The sequence below is a fragment of the Castor canadensis genome, chromosome 2 (genome assembly GCF_047511655.1).
Source record: "Castor canadensis chromosome 2, mCasCan1.hap1v2, whole genome shotgun sequence".
Lineage (NCBI taxonomy): Eukaryota > Metazoa > Chordata > Mammalia > Rodentia > Castoridae > Castor > Castor canadensis.
The window spans coordinates 90,364,827-90,386,556 of record NC_133387.1 but is presented as its reverse complement, the minus strand read 5'-3'; the positions used below and the strand labels follow the sequence as shown (position 1 = coordinate 90,386,556).

At 38.0% G+C, this 21,730-nt stretch overlaps 1 protein-coding gene across 12 annotated transcripts in view; it reads left to right on the top strand.

Moving 5' to 3' along the window:
* Pde1c (phosphodiesterase 1C) overlaps positions 1–21,730 on the top strand; it is a 486,798-nt gene that overhangs the window by 364,674 nt on the left and 100,394 nt on the right. For all 12 annotated transcript variants that reach the window (XM_074065259.1, XM_074065258.1, XM_074065266.1 and 9 more), the window contains 3 exons: positions 15,167–15,280; positions 17,181–17,363; positions 18,475–18,541. In XM_074065259.1, coding sequence (XP_073921360.1) covers positions 15,167–15,280; positions 17,181–17,363; positions 18,475–18,541 — 364 coding nt within the window. The remainder of the gene's footprint in view (positions 1–15,166; positions 15,281–17,180; positions 17,364–18,474; positions 18,542–21,730) is intronic.

Genomic DNA, 21,730 nt, shown 5'->3' with positions numbered 1-21,730 from the left:
TACTATTTTGCTTACATGAATGCACCTTCTTATTTGTTTTCTGCCCTTTCCTTTGAAATTTTGGTAATATTTCAATATTACAATATCTCAATATTTTGGTAATAAAATGCTTCCCATGCATAAAAAGGAGATAAGACTACCTTGTTCTAAATTTATAATCATCCTTGCAGCTCAACTTTGCCTATCCTTGGCTTTAATGACTGCACCTGGTAGCTACAGAATGGGACCCTATGGCAGTGCTAGAAATAGCACTACAAATCCTGTGCAATAGAACCTTCTAATCCTGAGGGATTTGCAAAGAGAAACACAAGGTTTTGTCACACATGACTGCCTTATCTGTGCAAATCTGAGTGTGCATCAGTGTTAAAAGCTCTGAAAAGGAAAGACTAAACAAACTGCTTAACTTTCTTTAACCTAAAGATTTCTAAAATATTTGTACACAGAAAACTTTTGTTTAACCATCACTGTTCATATCTCCTTGGTCAAGTGTTCTAAAGAATAAAGTTTAGAAAACCCTGGTCAGGGTAATTCAAATCCTACAAGGTAGTTTGATTATTCAGATTCTCTGAAAGTTTCAAACCCCCACCCCCATCAGGTCAGAATCATCAGTATCATCACGTCACTTCACACTGGGATCTAAAGTTAGGCCTGCATCTCTGTATTTTTAAAAATCTCCCAAAGAAATTAGAATGTGTTGTTAGCTTTCTCTCATGAATCACTGCCATCAAGTTAGAACAATGCCATACTGTTACCAATACCTTACCTCTTTAAGGTACTTTCTTTCATCTGTTCTCCTCTCTTTCTCAGTGCAAACACACCACGGAAATGCTAAGGTAAGCATTTTGCAGAATATGTACAATGGGCTCCTCTTGTTCTTAAACAGTGGTGGAAATCCTAACCATGAGGATCAGAGGAGCTAGTAAGAGCATGTGGAAACAGAGAGGAGCCCCAGGGATAAGGCCTTCTCCATTCTGGGATGAAATAAAGGAGTTGAGTTCTCAACCTCCCGTGCTTTTCCTATGCTATTCATTCCCTGTGCAGGTTCTGGTCCCTTTTGTAACCCTCACCATCCCCACTCTCCTCCCCAGGGTCCAGAAGGAAAAACCCTCTTCTGCCTCTCCTGCAGAGACCTCTGAACAGCAGTGGCACCCAGGCAGCCCTTTAGAAGGAACCCCTAATGAGTTCAACATCCTTTCTCCTGACCTTTGTACTCACCTCTATGAAATGATCCTACTCTTCCCACCAGTGAGAGGTCAACTATTTAAAATGACAATAGAGAGTCACTCTCCAAAGCAGTGATAGTCTACCTACTCCATATTTGTCCTCTACACTTGAGGCTTAAGTAGGACAGAAGAACACAGAAGTCTCTCCAAAAGCTGCTGTATTTTCTCATGTTTCTGTCCCTTTTGAGTCTTTTCCTTTCCTTACAGGTGACATATTGGAGTACATGAAAATTAATTTCTTTTGAAATCTTCCTCACTTTTTCTTTCCTTTCCTGACATTATTTTCTGTGTGAGGCAGTGACTGCTGCTGGCCACAGGGAACATCTTAAGTGAGTGGGACACCGCTTGCCCAGTAGGCATCAAAGGGTCATCTCTGCTCATTCAACAGGGAGATCCTACAGCACTCTGTCTTTTACGGGGCCCAGCCTCCTCCCCCTCTCCTCCCTCCCTCCTTCCTCTCAGCTTCCTTTTCTTTTCCCTCCACTCTCTCTGCAGGCCGTGGGCTGGCAGGTACACTGTCCAGCAAGACATAAGTAGTGTACTTGGTTTGTATTTGCGTTCTTCAGCGGGGCCAAAGGTATTATATTCCCAAACCTGAAGAGAAGTTCAGGAAGACTCTTGGAAATAATGCCATACTCTTCCCTGCTCTTCTTGTACTGTCTCTTTCTAAAGTACTCCTTACTCTTAATCAGTAGGTGGAAGGGTCCAGTGTCCAATAAACTTTGCCAGTGATTGCTTTCAGCTATGGATTTCTTCATCCACTTTAGGTGTTGAGGTTGATAAGCTCAAACTTAGTGAATTCTTCCATAAAGGACATTGCAAAGTCTATTTTAAGACTTGTTGTCTCATTTGTTTTTGTTTTTGGTGGTGCTAGAGCTTGATTCAGGGCCTCGCACTTGCTCAGCACACGTTCTACTACTTGAGCCACAGCTCTTTTTCTGCTTCAGTTATTTTTCAAATAAAGTCTTGTGTTTTTGCCTGGGTCTGTCCTCAAACCCCAATACTTCTACATCTTCTTTCTGTGTAACTGAGATTAAAGAAGCAGAATTTATCTGCCTCCCCTGCCAGTCAATACCCTGAAGACACATGGACCTAGCACAGAAGCAGAGATATTGTTGGCACCCATGAAATATTGGTTAATTTGAACAATTGAGTCCCACTCACATGCCGATGCATGTTATCTTGTCCTGCTGCAATCCAGAGTAGTTTCCCTCTTCTCTGTGCTTTAACAATGCTGGGCATAGCTCACGCACAGGGTTTGTTATAGAAGATTGTGGTTGCTTTTGAACTTCCGTTTCATACTAGTTGTGAGTATCTTGAGAACAGGAATGGAGTTGTATCCATCTCTTCACATGCACCCTGACTGCTTCTGAGTGGCTGCTTGATGCTGTGGATATAGCAGGGCCATAGGCTAGCCTTCATTCACAGCACATTCAGAGGTGCAAAGAAGTTATGGCTTCTGTGTTTCCTGTGTGAGATTTGCTCTTCTTCATGTGTCCCACTCTGCTTGGTCTGGGTCTATAATGTGTGTGTGTGTGTGTCTGTGTGTCTGTGTTTGTGTTTATGTGTATAAGAGAGAGAGAGAGAAAGAGAAAAATGAACTATAATCCAATTCATGAAATCACACCCAATCTGATCATTTAAGTAGTCTTTTTAGATAACTCTCTTAAAAAATAAAAATGCTTAGACTTTCAGATATCTTTATTCTTTTCCAAGAAAACATGGGTCCTTGGATTGTCCTCTGGTACCTCTTGTCTCCATGGTGCTTTCTCTTGTCCACATGGTCACAGGGAATCTTTGTGATATCTCTAGCCACAGTCCATGACTGCTTCTCCTCAGTAACTTGGCCGTACTCAGTTTCTTTTGGCACTGTGGATCTTGATGAGGTCTGGCTATGATTTCTATTTGGTCTCTGGCTTAGAACCCTGGCTGTCAGCCATGTGGCATCTCTCAAAATCCTGCTAGTCAGCACACTTGTTATGTAAGGGATCCTTGATTCCTTCCTATGCCCTGCTCTGGAGCCAATAATACTCCCTTGAATCCATCAAGGGAGTATTCCATTGAGAAGTCAGAGATCTCATGATGGAATTACTTCCTCACGAGCCCCACCTTTGAACACTGCTGCATTGGGAACCCAGCCTTGAGTCTTTGGAGGGGACACTTCAGATACAAACCATAGCACTCCAGAATCAGTTATCCACACTTGCTGAGGTTGCCTTGGACCTTAGCAGGCTGGTGAACAGAGCTGGTACCGGTCTGCTGTGGCATACGTCAGAACACATGTCTGAACCTCCATGTTCATGCTCACAGCTTGGTAGGCAGATAGAAAACTTTCTCCTTAGAGCCACTTGATAGCATAGGCATTAACACCACACCACTCTTTCCTTGAGTTTTTATAAAACCTCATGCACACTTCCAGAGAGCCAACAGCAAGTATTGAACATTTTGTAATTTCCCTTGTTGTCTCTTTTTCTTCTTGTAGGGAAACATTTGAAGGAATTGCTTCTTCCTCTTTCCAAGTCCAAGCCAGAATCTAAGGTTCAACAAAGCTCCTTTGAAAAGAATTATTCTTTTCGCATGCAACCATAGACTATATTACAACACCGTATAGGTTCAAATGTCATTTAGAAGCACTCTTAGAGAGCGTGTTCCCAGATTTAGGAGGTTTTAAAATGCTAAATGAGGATGTCACAGCATAGTGGAGGCTCATGGTGCTCACAAGGGAGAAACTCCAAAGCAATAAGTAATATTTCTAAACTGCCAAGATTACCTTTGTGAACAATGAGGAGGAGTTAACTTGGGGCATGTGGAGTGCTTTACCCATATTGATTCATCAGTGTTTGCTACTGTTACTGATAATTTCCCTGTAGATCAACTCTCTGTAAATTCTGACAGGAAATGGCTAACAGGGGAGAGTTTTGTTCCTAAATAGTTGTGGGAATTGGGTCCTATATTAGCTGTTAGCGTCTCTAGCTACCTGAATTCTATCATGTTCCAGTTTCTAAAAGGAGAGAGACAGAGACAGAGACAGAGAGAGAGAGATAAAGAGACAGAGTGAGAGAGCTGTTTTAATAGAATTGAAAGTAAAACTAGCCCCAATTCCTCGTCTCCAAAGAGAGGGAGGCAGTGCTAGTGAGCAAGATATTAACGCTTGGATAAAAAGTCTCCCCAACTTTTCTTTTTCTATTAACATGTAGCATGTAGCAAAAAAAAAAATGGAAAAGCTTCAGACTTTTGATACATTCGGTTATTAGAATATACTAGAAAATACCATGAATGATATGCCCTACAGATCCAGATTCCTTCCTGCCATCAGCCAGCCCAAAGCTATTACAAAAAGATTTATGGTTGGGAGGAAGTAGAATGTACTTATGTGTTAAAGAACTTGTTATGTTAGTAGTAAGCAAAGTGTCTTCTTATTGATTAGAAATTGTGTTTGACACAACATGATATCCATGACACGTTCCTTCAACTTGCTTTCTTACCCTAATTCCAGCCGCCTTATACCCAGTTCTGAATTCCCTTCTTATATTTTATGCAATCAAATGTTTTTTTAAACAGTCACAAAAGGTTTCATTGTGTTATATGTATACAAAGTACATTGACCATATTTACCCTCCTTCATTTCCTCCTTTCTCCCTCCCTTCAAGTACCAACCTATCCCCGGCAACACCTATTCTGTAGTCCTGTCTTTAATTTTTAACACCAAAGTCAGTGTTGAAAGGGGTTTCTCAGTGTATCTCAGCTGTGAAGGTACTGTATTTTGGTCAATTCAACCCCCTTTATTCTCCCTTACCCTTTTCCTTCATCTTTAAATTTAATTTTATTCTTTTCTTTTGTGGTACTGGGCTTTGAACTCAGGGACTACATTTTGAGCCACTCTACCAACCCTTTTTTAGTGATGGTTTTTCAAGATACGTTTTGTGGAGTATTTTGCCCAGGCTGGCTTTGAATTGCAATCCTTTTGATCTCTACCTCCAGAATAGCTAGGATTACAGGCGTGAGCCACCGGCACCTGGCTTAATTTTATTCTTAATTGATGTTGTGACTTGGATCTTAAGTGTCTCTCACAGGGCATGTGGTACTTGAAGACTTGGTCACCACCCTGTGCTGCTACTTAGAGATGGCAGAGCCTTTAGGAGATGAGTCCTAGTGAAGGGAAGTTAGGACATTGAGGGTATGCCCTTGAAGGGCATATTGGCTATAGTGGAATCCTTGCCCCTCTTCTTCCTGATGAGCATCTGCATCCAAAGCCCATTCCCTATCATGATACTCTACCTCACCACAGACTCAAAACACCAGGACAAGTGACTGCGAACTGAAACCCGTGAAACTGTGAGGCAAAATAAGCCTTTCCTCCTTGATTGTTCCAGGTATGTTGTTGCAGTGATGGAAATCTGACTCAACTTCTAGTCATTATCTATACAGTAGAACCTTAGTATCCATGTGTATGTGGTTATAAGGAGATCGCAACAGAACAGCCCCATTATCTCTAGGCTCTCTATGCTGCCTTTTGCACACACTTCTCTTCCCTCCCACTCTTCCTTACCCCAGCCCCTGCCAACCACTCATCTGCCCTCCATTCCATAATCCTGTCAAGAATGTTTTATAAATGAAATCATACATAGTCTTTTGAGATTAGCTTGTTTTACTCAACATAATTCCCCTGAGAACTGTCTTATTTTTACAAGAATGTTCAGTAGGTCATTTGATAATTAGGATTGTTATGTCTCTTAGCATAATAGGATTGATTAAGATTAATAAATCACTTTAATACCCAGCATTGCATTTGATCATCTCAACAGGATAGAGATACTAATGATTTTAAAAGGAAAAACAAGTTTTAATGACAAGAATACATTTTCTAGGTGTGGCAGAGATTTGTTGGCTCTCTCTTAAGGCCACTTCTTCCTCTGGACCTACAACTAGACTCCAGTTTTCCAGCTTTTCTGAGTTGGAAAAGTGTGGCCAGGTGAGAATTTTGGACAATGGAAAGTGGCTAGAGGCAATGAACTCTAATTCTTTCCTGGTTCAAAAAGAACTTCCCACACATATTCTACTTTCCTTTTCCTTCTGTGACAGTCTTGGAACCCCATGTCAAACTTAGTGGAGCTATAAGGTAGGACCCTGATTTAACTCCTTGGGTCTCTTGACCTTTAGAGTTCTGAGTCACAGCAAGTATAGGGCAACCACTGTGCGTGGGGGTTCTGTGGAAACTAGAGAGACAACAGCAGATAACAATGGGTCCTTTTCCCGTCATTTCCTCCTCTAGCTGGGCTGCCTTCTGTCCCAGTCCGAGGACACACCCACTCAAAACAACAGCCTTAAATCACCTTGGAGTTTTCTCATACTTTTCTTTTAGTTCTAGCTTTTTATTTCTACAATACTTCTGGAATTCATCCTAAGGAATAGAACTGTGCTAATTCAAGATCTTGTTAGCTATTATTTGAAGGTTGTTTTATTCATAAACTAATTATTTGTTTCTAGTTATTCTAAAAGAAAAATTAAAAGTAAGATAGGGGAAAAGATAAATTTGGGTTTCTCTTCCAGGAACACATGATAACACATTCTATTAAATACACCATAATGTATTTTATTTTTAAGAGATGGTTTCACATTTATTCAAATTGTGCTGCTTTTTTAAACACATGCAGGTAAGCAGATCTACTCAGCCTTCCATTCATTGAGCTGATGCTTATGAGCATTAACTATTGCATGCATGAACCAGTGTTGCCTGACTCAGCAAAGCCATGCTGCATATCTATGAGCACACACTTTTCTTGGTGTGTTGGAAGATAGGTTTGACGACTGAGAAGCAATTATACTGATGCTAGAAAAACTGCTACCAGTTGTTCTTCAGCAATGACATTGGTTCTTCTTGGGATCTGGCTTAGGATGGGAGTTCAGAATTTTATTGCCTTTCTAGTCCTCTTTAAGAAAAATTTGAACTTCCATTGGAAGGTTCACCACCCAACAAAATTTTTGTTGTATGATAGAATGCCTGTGATTTTGCTGGGTACAATTCTGGTTGTATAAGAAATGGCATTCAGGGAAGGAAAATGAAGGAACAATGGGGCTGGGTTGTCTAGTAGGTGTGGATGGAATTTTCCCACAAACTTTTCTTCTCATTTCTGTTCATTTTTCTTTTCTCATTACAACAAAAACATTTTTAAAAATTCTTCTTGTGTTTCTGATCTATTGTCGAAGTGGTATATTTATCAGCAGAGAAAAGTGATGGTGAGTCCTTCCACATAAATAACTACAAATGAAAAATGGCTTCTGCAGCTTATCTCTTAGCAGCCTGGAAGAATTTACCTCCTTATTCCTCCCCAGTCCTCAGCATGGCTGGTGGTGCATTCTGAATGATGCTGTGCATTTTCTTTTTTCTTTTTGTTTCTTCTCTCTTTCTCTTGATGGAAGAAAAATGGCCACTGAAGTAGGTTCTTGTAGTAACACCTTTTCCCAATAAGCTCTACCCACCTTGAGTCAAACTTTAGAGAGATGCTTTCCATCCAGGAAGATTTTTCCTGGCATTAGAGCACCTTGCATTTTTTTTTAATACTGTTACCTTTAAACAAAATGTGTGAGTTGAGTGGTAGTAAAAACAGTTTAAGGATAAACTTGTTTTTAAGAAACAGTTCTTTATGAGGCCAAGTGTGTGTAGTATGTTCCTAATTCAATGATTTCAAAGACATGAGATTGATATTAAAATTCAAAATGTATTAAAATTTTAACTGTTGATCATAATACCTTATATCATACCATAAACATATGTGACTTCTCTTGGGCCCAATAAGTCTTTTTGTCTAATGTTCATATTTATTGAGCTGGCATACATGTGCACACACAATTGCTCATTCTCTCACTCATTCTCACACCCCAACACACATTTTGGAAGATTTACTCTGTGAAGCAGGAACTAGGAGACTGAGTATGTGGGGCTGCTGTGTGGAATAGTTTCATGAAAACAAAAAGAATATAAGAATCAGAAGATCTATAGCACCATGAGAGTATATGGTGATACTCTAGCTTGGGCAATCAAGAAATGGATCCATGCAAAAGGAATGGAATAATCACATCAGGGTAGGGAAACTCAAAAGCAAGTTATATTTTGCTTTCTACTTTTCCTCCCACCTCCTCACCCTATTCCCCACCTCTCCTTCTCCTACTGTTCCTCTTTTCGCCCTTTCTCCTCCCCATCTTCCTTGTCCCTCTTGTCCTCTTCCCTCACACTTCCCCTCTTCTTCCTCCTCCTCCTTCATCTTGGGCAGCATATTTCTTGGTCTGCTTATGTTGCATTTATATTAATATAAAGATGAATGTGCATGCCCTCTTACTTACCAGTTGGATTTTGAGAGGAAGAGAACTGTAATAGTGAGGTGGTGGTGGAGTGCAGAGCCAGAATTATATGGTTTATGGTATGTCTTGGTATTTGAAAATGTAAATCCTTCAGTTTTGTTCTTCTAATATTAAAATCATATTGTCTGTGTTTAGTCCTTTATATTTACAAATAAATTTTAGCATTCATTTGTCAATTTCCACTAATTGATCTGTGAGAAATTTACTTGGAATTACAATGAATCTCTAGATAAATTTAGGGTGAATTCATATTTCTAAAAAGCAGAATTCTATGAACATAGATATGCCTTCACTTATTAAGGCCATTTAAAATTCTCTTAACATTTTAACTTTTCTACACATTTTAAAAACTTTTGTAAGATTTATTCCTAGATGTGTTTTATTTTGGTGCCTTCTATAGATAGTACCACTTTCTAATTGTTTATTGCTTTTTATCCAGTGACCTTACTAAATTCACCTCTTAATCATAGTAGCTTACTTAAAAATTCTCTCAGATACCTTATGTATTTTTTCATCTACAATGAGAGTTCTATTTTTTCTTTCCAATCCTTGTGTAGTATTTCTTCTTTTTTCCTTATTTAATTGGTGTGTACTTCTTTCAGAGGTGCTGGGGATCAAACGTAGGGCCTTGTGCATGCTAGGCAAGCATCTTCCATCTCAGCTACATCCCCAGCCCCTCATACAACATGTAGTGGTAAAACTCACCTTCATGTTATTAGCTAGTTCATCAGGAAAGCTTTCCATATTTTAGTATTATGTATAATATTTGTTGTAGCATTTTTGTTAAAGACTCAGTATCAAATTTGGGAAATTCACTTTCTACCTTTCGCTGTGACACTTACCACAAATAGATGTTTCTCAAGTGTTTTTTTTTCTGTTACGATTATATGATTTTTTCTCTTTTATTTAAAATAATGAATTATGATTATCCTTTGATTATAAATTTTAAACCAACTTTATAATTTTTTTCTTTTTTTTTTGAGAAATGGTCTTTCTAGGTAGCCAAGGCTGCTCTCAAACTCAAGATCCTTCTGCCTCCATCTCCTGAGGGCTGGGATTATAGGCATGTGATACTATGCCCAGCCCAACTTATTTTGTTCAATATTTACTAATCCTTTTTAATTAAAGCCAATCAGCTTTAATTAGTTAAAAATTGTTTAGGATTTTTGCATCTATATTCATAAGACAGGTTGGCCTATTAACTCTTTTTTAAAAAAATAATGCTGTTGATTGACTTTGGAATAAAAAATATAGTGGCCACATAAAGAGTAGGAAAGTGTTTCTTCTCTCAGTAAATGCTGGAAGACTTTGTGTTATTTCCTCCTTGAAATGTTTAGATGAATTCATTGGTAAAGTGATATAGGACTGTAGTTTTCCTTGTGTGAAGAATTAAATTATGGATTCAATTTCTTAAACAGATATGGAACTATTATTATCTTATATTTTATGCCATTTTTAATAAATTAATTTTTAATGGAATTTTTCCATTTTATTTCAATTTTCATGTGTTTTAGTTCAATTTTTCTTATGTTTGACACATCCTCTTTACATGTCCATATGAGCTGAATTGTATTCTCTTCTTTATTTTTGATACTGGCTATTTGTGCCAGTATACCCCATTCAGAGGAGTTGTTGGTAAGTGACAGGGGATGAGGAGGATGTGAAGTATGAAAAGCACAAAGACACCTGTGCCTTACAAATACACTGATGTGATGTACTGAAACAGAGAACAGAGAATTTTTTATGCAAATGAGATTTTAGGGCTCTTGATTCATTGGGACATGTAGGGAAAGTGCTGTAAAGGAGCCAATTCCATTTCTCAGTCTTTAATGAAACATAGCTGTTTAAGACAACAGCCATTATGTACCACATGGGTATTTTAGAAGCAACTTTCCCATCCCCAGAAGGAATAACCTTCGGAAAGACAAACACATATCAGCAAGCGTGTTTCTGTAGTTTTCTATTCAGCTATGAATAGCTTACTTTTGCTTCTGCTTTGCTAATGATTTTATTCTAGCAAGGCTGAAGTTCAACAAATACGCTTGCTATTGAAACGATGGCTCTATAGTTTCAGGGACCTCCCCTGGGTAGAGAATGATGCCTACTACTGTCTTGGGCAGATTTCTGCTATAACGTTGAGTTAGTAAGTTGGTTGCTGATGAAGTCCACTTCACTGGTGCTAGAAATGAACTTTGTAGGGAAACAAAAAAACAACCAAACCTTTCTGTCTTCCTTCCAACTGCCTTTTGAATCCCACAATGCAGCACCTAGGTCTTTCCTTACTTAGTTTCCTTTCTCTATCAGGTTTGTGCATCCCACATACTGGCATGAGTTTAAGGGGAGCTTGGCATTCAGGACTTGCTGTGGACATGAGGGTGCAAAGAGCTGAAGTCCTGCTGCATTTTATCACATGCCTTGTACCAAAGAATCCCACAGAAAACAAAAGGTTTGCATGGAGAAATGGAAGACTCATTTACACTGCTTAACAAAGGCATCTTGCCAGGGCTTGAAAGCATAAGCTCTTCCTAAAATGGTGTTGCACATTTGTACTGGAGCTGTTACCTGGCAGCCACAGTGACAAGAATGGATGGAGTGCTGGGAACTATGAACATTCGCTCAGAAGTCAAACCTTATTTTTATTTTTGTTTTCATATATCTTCCTTCCTTCCTTCCTTCCTTCCCTCCATCTCTCCCTTTCTTTTCTTCCTTCCTTCCCTCCTTCCTTTGTTCCTTCCTTCCTTCCTTGTTTTTCTCCCTCCTTTATCTTTATGAATTTATTTTGAATGCTCCCAACATGAATTCTCATTAGGTGCCAACACCAAAACCTCCTTTGAGTAGTATTAACAAGATAGATATCCATCTTTCTCAAAATAAGACAACCACTTAACAATGGGGCCTGGCCTTTTAGGCAAGATGAATCCACACAGAAAAACATCCAGATACGCTTTACTAGGAAAAGAAAGGAAGGCAGCTTAGCCTTCCAGAGCCAGTTAGTGTTCTCTAAGCTAAACTAAACACTTTACGTGTATGAAAGATCCCAGCTCATTTTTAGACAGTCTTTAAAAGTGATTCAGATCTATGGAAAACCTAGATTATGGTAAAAAAAAAAAACAGGGAAGTGCCCTTGTTTCTAGAAACTTTAGGAATCTTTGAGACTAGTGACTATTTATTTAGTGAAGAAAAAGGCTAGATTCAATCTTTTCTGCCCAAGAAATAGCAGTTTGACCAAGAGGTAGGTGAGGGAGGGCAGAGCAGGGCAGGGAGTTCCAAGTGGAGAGGATAAAGAGCTAGAGTGGAGGGTGGACTAGAGAGGTCAATAGGATAGCAATGACCTGCGCACCACACCAAACCACAACACTGTAAAGAAGGGCCATTCGGAGTTCCTGGGGTTTGAGTGACAGTTCTATAAAGCAGGCAGTTGGCGGCTATAGTTTATGTCCAACATGGGTGCTGGGTCCTACACAAGTAGAACAGTTAGAAAGTTGGCTGGCATTTACTTCTTTTTTAAAAAATTTTCTTATTGTTGTTCTGTTGTCATGTTTTATTTCCTTTGACTTTTCCTTCTTTCTCAATATGTTCACTTTTTATTACATCGATTCCAGCTTCTTGAATTTTATTGAACCCACAGCAGATGCTCACTGAAATTTACTTCTGTTCCCATTGGTGAATTTTCTTTGTTTTAAAAGTGAGTACTTTCTCTGCATTTTGAATTCTGTGTTCTCATCTGTCTTTATTGCTGGAATCTCCCATAGCTATTTTTTTCTGTTTAGTTGTCCTTGAATTAGAGGTGAATGTCAGTTGGTGATTTTTCCAAAGTGAGGTCCTCCATTCCCTTTACTCTCTGCTCATCTCAGAAGCTAAAAAGGTGGGGTAGTTATAAATTTTGGGTACCTCTGATGCATACTAAAGGTACTTTATTTCTCTATCATTTCTTCTCTGGGTTTGTTGAAGCCACTTGACTAGGAATTCTCGTTTTGTTAACACTTTCTTGGGGGATCACACCTTTACTCTGGATATGTAAATGTGACTTCCCAATGGCACTGCTGGTGAAGACACATGAAGAAACCCTGCACTGCTGATTCCTGCTAATTGTGGCACAAAGCCTTTCCCAGTGCTGTTCGTATGCACTGCTGGCTAGGACTCCAAGAGGTGTTTTGTCTGGAAGCACCACCTTGCTCTGGGCTGGGGTCTAGCTCCTTGGTGGCAAGATAACATAAGGCTCTTCATAGCATGATTCCCTTGACAATCTCTTTCCCAGGAGTGAAAATTGTTAAAAACAGTGGATATGAATCCATAGTCTACATAGTGCTCTTAATAATTTCAGTTGTTTTTTTGACTATTAGTTTTTAGTTCAAAAAATTGCACAGGTGGCATTTATGCTAGAAATTGAAATGTCAGCTCATTTTCATGTTTAGTTGTCCTTGTATTATTAACAGTATGGTTTACCAGCACTTTGTGCAGGAACCTTTTGAAACCGGTTGTCTATTTTGAAAAGATTGGAAGTTAAATACAGTCTATGAACTCACAGTCCATTTAGCTAGAGAGGCATGGATGCACAGTGTTGGAAGACTGCTGTCCTGGAGTGGACAAATAAAGTTTGTTTTGGTTTCTGTTATCTGGAAAGTATATGAATGATAACATTTTGAACTTGTTGACACCTGAGAATATCTTTGTTGGCTTCACAAGTCAACTCTACTAGATTTAGATATAGATACTTTAGTACAGCCAGATTATTTTCAAAAACTATCTGTTAAATTACTTTCTGGGGTTTGACATGGTAGAAGTCTATGGCTAGCTTGAATTTCTGTTACTTTGAAGCAATATGTTTTATTTTCTCAAAGCATTTCAAGTTCTTTCCTTTATTCTTTGGAATCAAAAATTGTAATAGCACATGCTGGATATTTTCTTTTCTTTTTTTTTCTGGTCCTATTTGATCCCTTTTTACATGCTTATCCAGGTTTTACTTTAACCTACAAAAACTTATTTTGATTAAAGCTGTGTGTGTTTGTTTATTTCTATGGAAGTCCTATTATCCAAATATAGGACCTTCTCATTCTTCCTTCTGTTGGTCATAATTTCCATCATTTCTTCTTTTAAATTTTGTCCTTTCCTTTTCGAGGTTAAGGATTAAGATGGGTCCTCATCAGAAATTCGTGCTAAATTCCTGATAGAATCCAGTTGAAGGCAGACATTTTTTAAATGCTTAAATTATTATGACTTGATTTTGCCAGTTGAGAGTTCAAACATCCTAGGGTTTGTTAGCTGGGCCCCTTGAGATGAGACTCAGATTTGGAGACAGATTTAGCCAGGAATGTATTTTGCTAAAGGATTTTCAATCCTTATTTGGAACAGCAGTCAGGGCTTGTGCTGCAGTCTCCCCAGCCTTTGGCAGACAGGCTGTCTACTGTGTGTGACTGGCAAGCACTTCCATGCCAACATTCTGTCCAGCATTGCCTCTAAAACCTAGAATACTTCTTACTATTGCTAAGGGGACTCACAAGACTTACCTTCACCTATGAGCTTGCAGAGGCTTCTGCTGACATCTTCTGCTTATTTCCCTTTTGCATGTTGGAGATTATTAAGACATATCTCATCCGTTTTATACCATGAAGATTTCTGGAAATTTCTTCTGTGTAGTCTGCCCTTTTGCCTATTTTTCAAGATTAGTCCAAAATTTTCAGGGTTTCTTTTTTGTGGTCATTTTCATAAAGATCAGGAGGGGAGTAGTTTATACCTTGCCAAGAAACCAATCTATTCTCTATGCAAGTTTGAGGATATTTGAAGTCAGGAAGGTGAGGAAAAATTGCATAAACCAATTGGAAATGGACACTTGACAGTAATCAATTATTGTACTAGAATTTTCCTTATTTGGTTGCCTGTGATTATCCAGATCTGTGGTATTTATATAATCCCAGTTACTGCACTTTGATCATCTTCAGGCATTTTATTGCTTTCATATACAATAAGTTCTTCTCTGTGCAAATAATGTTCACATGAATATGAGAAAAGCATATTTTATTATTTCCCTTGGACTCTCTGCAATTCTTTCTTTTTTAATAAGAGTGTTTATCTGCTCTTAGAGGGATTCTTCCTGTCCAGTAAAATGCAGCCTTCTATGGCTATGGTGGAGGTCTATACCTTAAGACAGACCTTAAAACCTGTACAGGTCATGGGGTTGCTGTCCTTTATAGCCAGTGCTAGCCAAAGTGCTTTCAACAGAGAGAATCTCAAGAGGTGTTTGGTGCTATTGCTGTGAACTGCACTTTACTACATCCAACTAGAACCAACCCAATAAAAAACCAAGAGAAAGTAAAATCATTGATGATTTGGGCATTCTTAAAAATGAAAGGTAGTTAGAAAGTATAGGAAGTGGTCAGACAAAGTTGATGAGAACATTTTTGCTCTTGTTTTACAATGGCAAAAAAATGTATGAATTTATTTTATAACTTGCTTCTTTGACCCATAGTTGTTCTCCTTTCAGATGGAATAAATAAGACCATTCAATGACTGCAAAAATGTAGTAACTGTAGAATTATTCTTTGATTCCTCTATTCTAATGAAATCATACCATTTTTTTCTCACAGGTTACGATCTTTGGTTAAACAGTTAGAGAGAGGGGAAGCTTCCGTGGTAGACCTTAAGAAGAATTTGGAATATGCAGCCACAGTGCTGGAATCTGTATACATTGATGAAACCAGGTAAGCTGAAGACAGAGATTAGTGAAGTGATGCTAAATTTTCTGTTAAGTAGCTTTTTAAAAAACAGCCCCCCATGGCAGTTATGGAATATTGTTAAATTCCTGACTTGGAGCATTAGTTTTCACAAACAAATGGGAGCAAATGTGGGCAAGTCTGTTCCCCTCTGTACCTTCTCATTTGTAAAAGGTCCTGATAGAACTTATCTCACAGGATCATTTGGACTATGAAGTGAGTGAGTTAACAGGAGAAAACACGATTCTAAAACATCTGCTAAGATTTTGATCAAATGTAGAGTTCTACTATAGTTATTGCATGTTATTAATATCAGTCTACAAATTGTGCTGATTTTGATTGGCAATACCCCTTAGTACCTGGAGGCTCCTGAAATGATTAAGAAACTCTTGCTGTCCTAAGTGTCTTGTACTCCTTCTTCAGTCTTGCCTGTGTTACTGATTTTTTTCTTACCAGACATTTCCACTTGAACTATCCAAAAGTATTTAAACAATTAAACATGCGTTTGAAAGGAACAAAATTGATTTTGTCTTGAAAAAAGTGTTGAAATGTTGACTATAAAAGGCTTTTTTCCCTTAATTCAGATAGGCTTCTCTATCAATATTTATGATGTCTTACTTTTCTTTGGCAAATTCCAATCTGAAAGTATTTCCCTGTAATCTAAGGATTGCGTGGTTTATTTTGGTAGTGATATCCTTTGTTACTAATTTAAGGAAAGTTGATGTCACAGTCTTTTGCAAATTGTGTATTTTCTCCTCTTCACCCAATTTATGTAACTAAAGGAAAAAGTACTTTTGCATTGATTCCTACTTTTACAATGTTTATTTTCAGTAGAGGTAAATATAATATAAAATACAATTTTAGGTTTTATTATAACACAAAAATTTATGTTCCTTCCTAAGGGTCTTACCTATGAACAAGTTTGACAAATCAGCAAAACATGACCAATAGATGGCTAAACTTATTGTGCTCAAATTTAAACTGCATTTTTAAAAGAAATGTTGCTTGAATTTAGACATTTAAATTTCTGCTGCATCCTTCTGAATTAGAAAGGCTATCATCATTTAATATCATTACTGTAGAGAATTGGGTTGCTGTGATTTGGGTAATGCTTTGTCAAGTCTTTAAGCATTCATTTTTTGACCAAAATAATGATACATGGTCCATCCATGAAGTTATTTAAGCCTCCTTGTAAATGCATTTTTAAAAGATGATTTAAATTTCACTCAAATTTCACTCAAGTTCCACAGACCTTCAAGGATAAGGATACTGTGTGTCTTGAGTGCCATGGATCTGTCACCTGGGGAGCCTGAGGTGGAGTGGGTTTAACTCCTCTTTTCCTTTTGTTCAGAATGTCAGTTTTTCTTCACTATACCAAATATTAGAGATAATCCACTTATAAAGAGAAAAATTTTACATTCAGTCATTGGAAGTTTCAGTCCATGATCAATTGGCCTCATTGATTTTGGACCTGTGTCAAGGCAGCATATCATGGTGGGAGTGGGTAGTGGATCAAAGCTGTTCACCTTATAGCTGAGAAGTGAAAGAGAGGAAGAACAGAGGCTGATCCCCACTATCTCATTCAAGGGCATGCCCCTAATGGTCTGATGACCTCCCACTAGGCTCTCAAAGTTCCACTCTTTCCCAGTTGTGTCACTGGCTGGGGACCAAGCCATTCAACAGTTAAACTATATCATTCAATCTCGTCAAGAGAGCCATGCTGTAACATCAATGTGAGCTTTCCCAAGCCTTAACAAACTCATACTCTACTTTTTAATTAGTTTCTTTGTACTTATATTGCATATTGGATGGAGAGGAACTGATATTTTAAACAGAACTCTAACTTCAGATTCAGTTGCAATGTCATGGTTATGTTTCTTGCATACAGGCGACTTCTGGATACAGAGGATGAGCTCAGTGACATTCAGTCAGATTCTGTGCCTTCTGAGGTCCGAGACTGGCTGGCTTCCACCTTCACGCGACAGATGGGGATGATGCTCAGAAGGAGTGAGGAGAAGCCCAGGTTCAAGAGCATTGTGCATGCAGTGCAGGCTGGAATATTTGTGGAGAGGTAAAGATGCCATTATCATTCAATGACCAAAGCAGCAAAAGGAACACCAGCTTCCAATAACTGGAAGCTTTGATTCCAGTAGGTTTTGTTTTGTTTTGTTTTTCCTAGTACTGGGGTTTGAATTCAGGGCCTTATACTTACCAGACAGGTGCTCTACCATTTGAGCCACTTGTTATAAATACAGAAATTTCTGGGTAGAAACAGATAGACTTTGAGTGAGAAATGACAAAAACATATCTATTATAATCTCTGTGACATCATTAGGATAAGTTTATTCTTTTGCTCAAAATTCTTTTTGTTAGCCAGAGATGATTTAATTTGAGTTCAGTTTGGAAAGAAGGAAGTCATCTAACCATTATCCTTTGAAATAAGTAGATGGCTTCTACTTTGAGACCAGAAACAGGTCAGGGGTGCTTTGAAGTTTCTGACCCAGGGGGACAGCTCATTAAAGGGTGTGAGTTCCCTATGATACTCCAATTTTCATAGCCTTTGAGACCAAATTGTCCTCTCCCACAGAAATAGATTTTTTTGTTCCTATAATACCTATTGCACAATTACATGTTTTAGAAATGCCATGGAGAGTTCAGGGTTCACCTGGAACATTTTTTTCAGCTTATTTTTATAGTATACAGAATAAGCTTTTCCAAATGGGCTGCCCACAGTAGTTCTTCATTCAGGTTCAAGTACTACACTGTACTATAGTGCATACTGTCTCTTCAGTGCAATCATTTTTTCTGACAGAACAGGTGACCTCTTTTAATAATTTCTTTCCAACCTGGGGCACATAGACTTAATTTATTTTTCCATTTCTAGTAGTTCATGTGTTTGAGATTGCTTTAATTTCTTTTGAATTTAACAATAAGGCCATTTAAGACCTTCAAGTGATTTTAAGTTCAAGTCACTGGATGACCTGACTTCTCTCATTATTTATTAGCAAATTGTATAAGTCCATGAGCTGAAAATCTTTATGTATATATATATATATATATATATAACATGTATGTGTATATATATATACACATACATACACGTACATATGTATGTATATATGTGTGTATATATATATATGTATATGGAATCACATTGAATTTTTCCTCTCTGACTTTGCCAGAATGTATAGACGGACATCAAATATGGTTGGACTGAGCTACCCGCCTGCTGTTATTGAAGCATTAAAGGTAAAACCAATGAAAAGGTTTACAATGGACATAGTACCTCATTAAAAAGTACAGTTAAATTTCCTCTTAGAAAATAGAAGGCTTTCACTTGCAGTTCTTTTCTCAGTTATTCCTGACTTCAATTTTTCATTGCCATTTTTGTACCTGTTTTAATGATATTTTGTATTTTCAGTCTTCATTTTCTTAATTTTTAAAAAATTCTCACTCCATGTAGGTTTTGCTTTTCTCTCTTCACCTAGCATATACAGTGATCTGGCATTATGAGATTCATCTAACTTTGGCCATAGGAGATCAAATGTGCTATGGTAAAAATATTAAATATTAGGAGGTTCTTTTGGTGATTGTAATTGTATCATTGCCTGATTACACACATTCTAAGTCCATTATAGAAATCAAGAAAGTAAGGTTTAAGGGAAGAAAAAACAGAGTTAATTAGACACAGAACTAAATTTTGAGAACAGTTTTCCAATACATGGTAAGCTCTTGGTAACACTTTACTTCCTGAACAGGTGCCCCCAAACCCTTGTCTACTCCATTTATCCTGTTTTCTTCCCAGGACTTGCACTGAGCCAAGTGGTACATGGGAAGTCAAAAAAATGTTTGAATTTAAATTGTGGTAAATCCTTCAGAATTACTTCTAATGAAACAAACTCTTAAAATTATGCAGAATATCTCTAAAAGCCTCCAAACAGAAGTATTCCTTCAGGCAACTGCTGATTCACATCTACTGGTCTGAAGGTGTTCCAGATGTGCCAAGCCTGATCTGGCTCTGGATCTAGGATCCAGGCTCACTGGGCTGGTTGACATTGCATGTTGTCTACACATGGAATTGGTCTACTTGCTCAGGGACGTCTTGGATTGTGTCTTCTGCTAAAGCTGTTGTTCTTTCTGTAAAAACTGAAAAAAAATAGGATTGGACAATGTTTTTCAAAAGATAATTACCTATTTATGAAATTGGGGGTGGGAGTGGTTCTTAGTTTCATGTCAGGGAAGAGTCCTTAGGGACATCTTGATTACCTATTTATAGTTCTTCTTGTCTCAGGGACATTCACTAGCTAAATTCATGAAACTATACACACACACACACACACACACACACAAACACAATTATCGTTTCTCCTTTTTTTTGTGTTTATATTTTGTCTCTTTGTTTCTTCTCTCATCTTAAGAGAAGGAAGGATGCAGCAAGAATCCATATGTTTTCTCTCATACCTCCCCAGCTCCCACTCTAATGCCCAATACATCAGTGCAATTTATAGTGATATTTTCCACTTAATCAACAGAATCACTTCTTGAGATCTGATGTTTCATAACACACACTATGAAATTGCATTGATTTTCATAATTGAACCTGAAATGTTCAGTGAAAGTCTTAGGAACATTAAAAGCACATTTTAATCTTTAATTTCTTCCTTTATCATAAACACAAACATAAGTGGGCATATGATACTCAGACATTTATGAGAATGTTTCTTCCAAATTGTAGCCTTTTTTCTATGCAGAATAACTTAAAAGTGTGGAACAACCTGTGATGTGCACAAATTGTTATTTTTTTTTTTTACTTAGCAAAAAGAAATTTCAGATGCACACATGTTGTCTTTCTGAGGAAAGGTACCTAAGTACCTTTCACACCAGAAGCAAGCACTAACTCTAAATTGCTACCCTTCTCCACATATATTGGTGATATGTACATTAGACTAGAGCTGTTTCCCTTGATCTTGTCCTTTGTTGACTTGGAAAATTCAAACCACATTTTTTTTTGTTTTTGCAATACTTGGGTTTGAACTCAGGGCCAAGGTTGCTATGCAGGCACTCTAGCACTTTAGCTATAACCCTGGCACTTTTTGCTTTAGTTTATTTTTCAGATAGGGTATTGTGCTTTTGTAGGGCTGACCCTGGACCATGATTCTCCTATCTCTGCCTCATAAGTAGCTGTTATTACAGATGTACACCACCATACCAACTATTTTTTTTTTTTTTGGAGTTAGGGTCTCCCTGACTTTTGGCTGAGGTTGGCCTCTTGACCATGATCTTCCTACCTGTGCCTACTAAGTGCCTGGGTTTACAAGCATGCACCAGAAGTTCAGAATCTTTTTATAACATACTTTTTTCCCACTTTCCCAGACTCCTTTTTGATTTTCAATGGATTGGGGGTGACTTGGCAAGACCACAGAAATAGATCCTCTTTTCCTTTTTTTAGGGAAAAGGTTATTTGCATCTCACTGACAGGAGTTTATATGAAATCACTAGTATTTATTTCTGTTGTAGAAAATTTCCCCCAATATTGAAAGAATACGATTCAATAAAATAACCACTGTGCTACTGTTAGTTTAACTTTTGTGGTTCACAGCAGGACATGGCATAACATGACATGTGAGTAAGAATAATTAACCATCTCCCAGCTTTAAATTTGAAATAGGTTGAATCTTTTTTCCTTTTTCCATTTAGTAGTTATTAGCTACTAATTTGAGTTATTTTATCTACAGTCTTCTGGGGTAGGGTGCCGTCTGTTTTAGAAAAGTAGCCATCCTGTGACTTGGGAAGTGACACCTTGGATAAACTCCAGGTTTAAAGTGAGAGGAAGTGAGCAAAATTTCAGGTTTCCTTGAGGGTGCAGTAAATGGAAGTTCACATAGTTTCTCCATGGGAATTGTCCCTGGGAAAATTTTGGTAAATGAAGAATGACTTAAGGCAATTAAACTGGGTGTTAAAATGCAGACTCAAGGCCCAGGATTCTTCAGAGTTCTGTCCCCCGCCCCATCATTATTTCTGGTGAGCCCACAAGTAGTTTAGAATGACATTAAAATTTGAGAATTACTGTGAAGACTTCTCTGAAGTGAGGGGCCAAAGAGAACCTCCTCCATGATGTGTTTACTCACTGTCCCATTTCTCTAAGGACTGGTAGCCAGAATAAATCTTGGCTCTTGACTGTGATAAATCTCTTTATTTCCCATGATAGTTTTTTTATTCATCCTAGAAACTAAGATTAATAATTTTCAGTCATAACCAAGCATTTTCCAACCTCCTGAGTGGTCAGTGACCTTTTCTTCAGGATTAGACAATGGCTGTGACTCATGGCCATGCTAGTACAGTAACCCCGAGTAAACCTGAGCTGACCTTGCTGTCTATAGCCTGGGCCCTTGCTGGGTATTTAGGAGTGAGGCTTGGGTCACAGCACAAATTCATTGA